Source organism: Zophobas morio, unplaced genomic scaffold (assembly GCF_036711695.1).
Source record: "Zophobas morio isolate AGI-343-1 ecotype UQ-CSIRO unplaced genomic scaffold, CSIRO_AGI_Zmor_V1 ptg000028l, whole genome shotgun sequence".
NCBI lineage: Eukaryota > Metazoa > Arthropoda > Insecta > Coleoptera > Tenebrionidae > Zophobas > Zophobas morio.
In genome coordinates, this window is record NW_026972133.1 from 5558423 (window position 1) to 5567213 (window position 8791).

The following is an 8791-nucleotide window of genomic DNA, read 5'->3' on the forward strand; positions in this document are numbered from 1 at the left end:
TATAGTTTCTCTTGTTTACTGGTCTGTTATATTTATATAAAAGTCATGAATTTTCATTGCTTTTTTTACATTTACTTTCTGGTAGCTATTTTTTGTATTATTGGTTGTCTTTTTTCATATTTTTTTTCTACATGCATTTCTTCTATCTTTACCTTCACTTCTAATGTTATTAAAAATTTATGGTATTTTGGTTAAAAAAATTTAATTTTTGTTTATCAGTTCCACTATTTTAATTTTTAAATGTGTTTACGCAATTTTGCTTTCCATTAAAAATTAATTAATTACCTTTAGTAAAGAACATCACAACAAAAATAAAACGACATTGTTAAAACTAATAGAAGAGCTCACTTTTTTTGGTTCTGTTATTGTTTTTTTTTTATCATTAATTCTGTATTCTGATTATTTTATTTTATTCTCTCAGAATTTTTATATTTTTATTGGTCAGAACTGCATTTATTAAAAAAAAACTGGGCCAGCGTTTCTTCCAAGTCTTTCTTTTTTTAAAACAATGAAATATTTTTATATTTAAAAAATTAACTTAAAGAAATATAATTTGTTACAATATCAATTTTTACAATTACACTATCCTAGAGTACCTTAATCAGTTAATCACATTTAAATATTTATTTAAGAAATACAACAACACAAACTAAATCTAAAAACAATAAATAAAACAACCCCTTAATTCTGTCTTTGCCTCACCCCAGCCCCCCTCTGCCGCCTCCCCTCCCCCCCTCTAAACCTATGCTTCCCCTTCGACGAATAATTCCTCAACCCCGGCGTCGTAGCAGGCTTCTTCGCACTCTTGAAGGTCTGCGCAACAGTAACCCCATTCTTAATAGGCTTAAACCCCGTCTCCAGCTGCGGCTGATTCAACCCATCGAACCCCACCCTGTAGTACTCGCTCAAGAACTTCCTCAACTCGTCAGTACTCAACTCATGAGTAGTGTGCTGACTCAAATCGATCTCAACTGGATGCAACTGGCTAATATCCAGGGGGATAATCTTCTCTGTGGTTTGTTTAACTAGGTGCAAATCGACTGGGAGCTTCGCGGTACTTTTAACAGGCTGGTGGTGGTACTTCTTGTAGTACTGCGGTGGCGGAATTTGTATTTTCGTCTTGACGGTTTCCTTGCTGTCTTCGTCTTCTGGTACGAAGTAGTAGTGCTTAATGTCGTTGGTACTGCCGTCGTACTGGTACTCGGTTTTGACGGGTTCTTGCAAGGTGGTGTAGTGGGTGTCGATGGGTTGTGGTGCCGGTGGTACTGGGGATTTGTGAGATGGTACTCGGTTGACGACGGCGTTGAAGCCGTTTTTGCCGTCGACTGTGTAGTCTACGGTTCGGACGGAACCATCGGGCTCTAGTACCGAGTAGTGGCCTCGGACGGTGTCGCCATCTTTTTTTTCCCATTGATGTTTGACGTCACCGGTGTGTAGGTCCTTGACTCCGTAGCTGAAGCTGTAGCCGGGAGATTTCTAAAATTTTTGTTTTTTTTTGAGAAATTATTATTTTTTTTATATTGGGAATATTTACACTTCCATATTCGTGGGCTGGAGCGTAGCTGTGTTGGGGGCGACCATAAGCGGTGGCAAGGAAGAGGACGAGAAGGGGTATTTTCTGGAAAAAATACCAACTGTTGTGAAAATATGTAAAATAAGTGTGATTATCTTCAGATTAAACGTGCGATCTCTGGCCAGATAATGAGAGAGCGAGCTTTCGAGTGTGTCTGGGTGAAATTTTGGATTTAAATACAATCGGCAATGTTTGCTTTGTTCGTGCCAATGCAGAACGACGGAATGACCGTATTGTGATTTCTGAAACTAAATTAGAGAAATCTGGCGGACAATCGGGTTTGTTTCACGTAAAAATTCTACTCTAATGCGTGGAAGATGAATATGTGCATAAGAAGAAAACTAATTGCCCTCGACTTGAAACACCACGACTCTCATTGTTTCGGCAATTTCGAGGCACGTGCCGGACTTATCGTGATCCTTTCCACTACCTCTCTTTCACAAAGCGTAAAAATTGTCTTGTAAATTAAACGTTCTGGCGATTTTTAGCGAACACTTAAACACGACAAGCGTTAAACGACCTCCATTCAAGCCTTAAGCACCGTTTAATTAAATTGCTTCGCCAATATCGCACGAGTTTCTCTTTTCAGCCGCTGCCACTGATCGTGATTGACATCGAAACGAGAAAAAAGTGCTGAAAGATCGTTTATGCAGATTTTTCAGACGTGATTCTATCGGAAATGTTAATAGCAGGAAACGTCAGAATAATTGTCACTTTGTGGCATGTAAATGTGAATCATTAGTGTGGTTGACACAGTTGTTGTCAGATAGCGTGTCAGGTGCCGGTGATTCGCAAAAAGTGAGGCAGTAAGACGGTGACTTCAACGCTAGATCAGACGAGGAACGGGAATTTTATTTTAGTTTAGTAATTTTTTCTTGATAAAAGTCATCAGGAAAAACAGAGTTGTGAAAAATCCACCACGATATCTCTTTCTTTCAGATGAAAAAAAAATCGCCTTTTATTTATCAACATTAAAAAAATTAAATATTTTCGCACACAAAACACGAGGGATTCTTTAAATTCTTCCACAATAAAAAATGACACTAGGGAGTTCTGACATTATTTACCAAAAAAAAGACAAGAGGAGGTCCTAAGATTCTTTCAAAATCTTTAAAAAACAAAACACTCTTAGCCTTTTTATTTACATTTAAAAAAATGTGCTAAGATTTCTCATGATTCTTTCAAAGATTTTCTGATGCAAAACACAAGAGACTTTAGATTCTTTTCCAATTCTTCAAAAAATAAAAGAAAACAAGGGGTTCAAAAGGCTCTTTTACAATAACAAGATTCTTTCAAAATCTTGAAGAAACACACCAGAGGTCCCAGATTTTTCCAAATACCTACTTTCGAAAACAAAATACAAGGACTCCTTAGATTCCTTCCACATTCATTCAAAACGAGAGCCACAAAAATCACAAAGATTCTTTTACATTATAAAAATGATTCTAGGAACTTCAAAGATTATTTCAAAATAAAAAAAGGCACCAGAAGGCCCTTAAGATTCTTTTCACATTCTTCCAAAAACAAAAAAAAAACACTGGGGCTAACAAAGATACTTTTGCAATAAAAATTACATAATGGACTTCTAAGATTATTTCAGAATTTAAAAAAAACATTAGAAGGCTTTCGGATTCTTTCAAGTTTTTGCAAAAATAAAATACAAGGGACTCTTAAGATTCTTTTCACATTCTTTCAAAATGAGAAACACAAAAGATCCCGAAGATTCTTTTACATCATAAAATTGACTCTAGGGACTTTCTAGATTATTTCAAAATTTAAAAAAGACCCAAGAGTGCTCTAAGATTGTTTCGAAATCTCGCAAAAGCAAAAGATTGGAAGTCCGGAAATTGTTTAATTTAGTAAAAAAAAAAACACAAGGGAACCCTAAGCTTCTTTCACATTTTTCCAAAAACAAAGAGACACAGGAGGTCCTAAAGATTCTTCTACAATAAGAATTACAGAATGGACTTCCAGGATTACTTCACAATATTAAAAAGAGACACTGGGAATCCCTAAGATTCTTCTAAATACTTTTGAAAACAAAATGCAAGGGACCTCTCATATTTTTTATTTTTTTTTGACATTATTTCAAAATGAGATTTGGTTTTTTATAACCTTCTATAAAGCTAAAACTAGTGATGTAAATAACACTCCTGCAGCTTTTTTTGACTTGAATTTTTCAATTGTTCAATTTTTTATTTTTTTGTTTCTCCAGTTTCTTGATTTGCAATTTTTTTAATTTTCAAGTTTACATTTTTTAATTTTTCTGCTTAAAATTTCTCGAGTTTTTAATTTTTCAATTTTTCAATTCTGTATTTCTCATTTCTTCAAATTCGCAATTTGCAATTTGTACATTTTTGGATTTTCAATTTTTTTTCAGTATTTTATTTTCTTTGTTTCTTCAAATTTTCAGTTTTTCAATGTTCTGATTTCTAATTTTTCTTATTTCAGTGTGAAATTTTCAATTTTTCGGCTTTTCAACTTTTAGATTCTTTAATTGTTTGTTGTTTCAACTTTAGATTTATCAATTTCTGGAATTTTCAATTTTTCATTTCTTTAATTATTAATTCGCATATTTTTAGTTTCCACTTTAAATCATATTTTCAAAAATTTTCCCTTTTTCAATTTTGCGATTTTAGAATTTTCCCATTTTTTAGTTATTATTGGATTTTAAAACGCTTTCATTTATTCAAGTTAATTTTTCAATTTCTCGACATTTAATTTGTGAATTTTTTTGATGTTTTTCGAGTTTACAACTTCGACGATTCCATAATTTGCCGATTTGACAATTTTTGGGTTTTCCAATTTTTCGATTCGATGCATTTTTCTTTCTTTCCAAATTTTTTGATCCATTAACTTTTTTCGATTTTTAATTTTCTCGATTTTTAGTTTTTTAATGTTTCAATTTTTGGTTTCTTCAACTCTTCAATTGTAATTTTTCGATTTTGCTACTTTTTTACTTCAGTGTTTTAATTTTTCAGTTTTTCCGATCTTTTGGTTTGTCGATTTTTCAATTTTTCGGCTTTTCAACTTTTAAATTCTTTAATTTTTCGTTTTTTAAATTTTAGATTTATCAGTTTCTCGAATTTTCAATTTTTCATTTCTTTCATTATTATTGATTCGCATTTTTTTTTAGTTTTCACTTTAAATCATAATTTCAAAAATTTTCCCTTTTTTAATTTTGCGATTTTAGAATTTTCCCATTTTTTAATTATTGGATTTTAAAAAACGTTTTCATTTATTCAAGTTAATTTTTCAATTTCTCTACATTTAATTTTTCAATTTTTTTTTATGTTATAATGTAATGTTTTTCGAATTTACAACTTTGAGGATTCCATTGTTTGCCGATTTTACAATTTTTGGCTTTTCTAATTTTTCGATTCGATTCATTTTTCCTTCTTTCCAATTTCTTGATCCATTAACTTTTTTCGATTTTTAGTTTTGTCATGTTTCAATTTTTTGCTTCTTCAACTCTTCATTTGCTATTTTTCGATTTTGCTATTTTTCTTTCGTTCAGTTTTATAATTTTTCAGTTTTTCCGATCTTTTAGTTTGTCGATATCCAATAACTTTTTTCGATTTTTAATTTTCTCGATTTTTAGTTTTGTAATGTTTCAATTTTTTGTTTCTTCAACTCTTCATTTGCAATTTTTCGATTTGAAATTTTTCGATTTGAAATTTTTCGGCTTTTCAACTTTTAGATTCTTTAATTTTTCGTTGTTTCAATTTTAGATTTATCAATTTCTCCAGTTTTTCATTTCTTTAATTATTATCAACTCGCATTTTTTTTAGTTTTCACTTTAAATCATAGATTCAAAAAAAAATCACTCTTTCAATTTTGCGATTTTAGAATTTTCCCATTATTTAATTTTTCACTTTTTTGATTTTGTCGATTTTTCAATTTTTCGATTTGTAATTTTTCGATTGTTAAATTTTTTAGTTTTTCGATTTTCCAAAAATTTTCGAAAAAATGGTTAAAATTGATGTCAAATTGTAGATAATCTTCCGCCAGTTACACATCGGAAATCGCCATTACAATGTCTGTTTCAATAAATACGAAAAGTGAATTCAAAATTTTCAAAAATTTTCCAAAAATATGGTTAAAATTTGTTCAATCGACTGTAAATTGGTGTCAAATTCTAAATAACCTTCCACTGGTTACAAATCCAAAATCGCCTTCATCACATCCATTAAAATAAAGGTAATTTATGGTTCCAAAATTCTCAAAAATTTTCCAAAAAAATAGTTAAAATTGTCTCAATCGACCCAAAATTGTTGTCAAATTGTTGTTAATCTTCCGCCAGTTAAAAATCTGAAATGGGCGTTACAATATCTCTTCCAATAAATATGAAAAGAGAATTAAAAATTTTCAAAAATTTTGCAAGAAAAAATGGTTAAAATTTGTTCAATCGTCCGAAAATTGGTGTCGAATTGTAGATAATCTTCCGCCAACTTCAAATTCGAAATCGCTGTCAGGATCTGTTTTAATAAGCATGAAAAGTGAATTCAAAATTTTCAAAAAATTTCCAAAAAAGTGGTTAAAATTTGTTCAGTCGACCGAAAATTGTTATCAAATTCTAAATAATCTTCCGCCGGTTACAAATACGAAATCGTCTTCACATCTGTTAAAATAAAGCTAATTTATGGTTCCAAAATTTTCCAAAAAAATGGTTAAATGGGTTCAATCGACTGAGAATTGTTGTCAATATTGTAGATAATCTTCCACCACTTACAAATCTGGAACCGCCGTTACGATATCTGTTCTAATAGATACGAAAAGTGAATTCAAAATTTTTAAAAATTTTCCAAAAAAGTGGTTAAAATTTATTCAATCAACGGAAAATTAGTATCAAATTCTAAATAATCTTTCGCCGGTAACAAATCCGAAATCGCCTTCACAATATCTATTAAAATAAAGGTAATTCATGATTCCAAAATTTTCAAAATTTTTCCAAAAAAAATGTCTATGGGTTCATTTGACCAAGAATTGGTGTCAAATTCTGGACAATCTTCCATCAGTTACAAATCTGGAAAGGCCGTTACGATATCTCACTCAACAGATACGAAAAGTAAATTCAAAATTTTCAGAAATTTTCCAAAAAAATTATCAAAATTTTTTCAATCGACCGCAAATTGGTGTCAGATTGTAAATAATCTTCCGTAGCTTACAAAACCGAAATCGCCTTCACGACATTTATCAAATTAAAGATATAGTGTGTGGTTCCAAAATTTTCAAAAATTTCCCAAAAAAATAGCTAAAGTCCGTTCAATCGATCGAGAATTGTTCTCAAATTGTAGATAATCTTCCACCACTTACAAGTCTGAAAACGTCGTTACGATATCTGTTGCAATAAACACGAAAAGTGAATTCAAAATTTTCAAAAATTTTCCAAAAAATTATCAAAATTTCTTCAATCGACCGCAAATTTGTGTCAAATTGTAGATAATCTTCCGCCAATTTCAAATTCGATATCGCCGTCACCGATATCTGTTCCAATAAGCACGAAAATTGAATTCAAAATTTTCAAACATTTTCGAAAAAATTGGTTAAAATTCGTTCGATCGATCGAAAATTGATGTCAAATTCCTATTAATCTTCCGCCAGTTGCAAATCTGAAATCTCCTTCACAACATCTATTAAAATAAAGGTAATTTATGGTTCCAAAATTTTCAAAAATTTTCAAAAAAATGGGTTAAATGGGCACAATTGACCGAGAATTAGTGTTAAATTGTAGATAATCTTCCAAAAGTTACAAATTTGGAAACGTCGTCACGATATCTGTTCCGATTGGCACGAAAAGTTAATTCAAAATTTTCAAAAATTTTCCAAAAAAATTGTCAAAATCTCTTCAATCGACCGCAAATTGGTGTCAAATTGTAGATAATCTTCCGCTAATTTCAAATTAGAAATCGCCGGCACGATATCTGTTCCGATAATCACGAAAAATGAATACAAAATTTTCAAAAATTTTACAAAAAAATTGTCAAAATTTCTTCAATCGACCGCAAATTGGTGTCAAATTGTAGATAATCTTACGCCAATTTCAAATTCGAAGTCGCTGTCACGTTATGTGTTCCAATAAGCACGAAAAGTGAATTCAAAATTGTCAAAAATTTTCCAAAAAAGTGGTTAAAATTTGTTCAGTCGACCGAAAATTGATGTCAAATTCCTGATAATTTAGAACACTAGAAGTCTCCAAGATTCTTTCAAATATTTCCAAAAAGAAAAAAAAAAGGGTGCCAAAGGTTCTTTTACAATAAAATTTTCACTATAAACTTCCAAGATTATTTCAATTTTTTTTTTTTTGAATGAGGTAAGCTACGATAAGTTTTTGAGAAAAAAAATTTAAAATTCTTAAATTAAAAGATCTAATAAATTTCGACAAAATAACCAAAATAAATAATTATCGTCCCTGTAACACCCATACTTTTACGTTGTATGATCCTATAAACAAAAAAAATCTTGGTATTGACTTCATCAGTAAATCGTTGATGAATGAAAAAAAAAAATTATTATTTTCAATGATCCCATAAAGGATGGAATCTAACTAGAAATAAATATCTCACATTTTTGAGAAAAATTTTTTTGTTCTTGTTTTGACACTCAAATTTCCGAATTATAAAAACCCAAATGCCTTCCAACCTCGAATCTGATTTCAACAAAATAGTGCTCCACTTCTAGAATATCTCTTTCTTCATTTTAGACAAAACAAATCCAAAAAAATGTGTCAAAATTGGTCCCCATCATAAAAATATAATACTCTTTTCGCGTTCCGCCACTCCGCATCTTTATTCTCGTTTTCGTTCGTTTCTCTTTCATCCGCACACCCACCTGCCGTATCCACATCGCACTCAAGTTCAAGTTCGACTCGACTCACGCAAGAACTTTCACAACTGCCGATGGTGAATCTCGTCATTTATTTATAACATCTTCAGCTCGTCCCACCTCGCAGATACCGCCGCCGGTTTCCGCCAGATCAAGGTCAATGTCGCACCCTGCCAGATGGCGCCGCTGCAAGGACCAATTAGTCTGGTCCAATTCGAGTAAGAGCGCCCCTGTTTTCGAGCCCAGAACAATGCAAACGCGCTAGAAATCGTCGGAAAAGTAAGATTTTCCGGAGAAATTTTATAATCTCGCGAATTATCTAACGACAAAATTAATCGAGTTATGAAAAAGGTACCATAATTCGGCGCTTTCTAATGTTATTAATGCGGGCAA

The 8791-nt window shown here is 31.5% G+C and overlaps 1 protein-coding gene across 1 annotated transcript; it reads right to left on the minus strand.

Annotated features, from left to right (window-relative positions):
- Window positions 1-591: 591 nt before the first annotated feature.
- On the minus strand, window positions 592-8485 carry LOC135137067 (pupal cuticle protein Edg-84A-like). Its single transcript, XM_064066605.1, has 3 exons — window positions 8405-8485; window positions 1535-1618; window positions 592-1476 (listed from the first exon to the last, which is right to left on the minus strand). Exons 1-3 carry the CDS (start codon window positions 8417-8419, stop codon window positions 682-684), a joined length of 894 nt encoding a protein of 297 aa, XP_063922675.1. The 5' UTR covers window positions 8420-8485; the 3' UTR covers window positions 592-681.
- Between the last annotated feature and the right edge of the window lie 306 nt (window positions 8486-8791).

Excerpts from the sequence above, each read along its gene's own strand:
- LOC135137067 (XM_064066605.1), bottom strand. Across the intron at positions 1,477-1,534 it reads CAGCCCACGAATATGGAAGT|AAATCTCCCGGCTACAGCTT; the intron begins GTAAATATTCCC and ends CAAAAATTTTAG.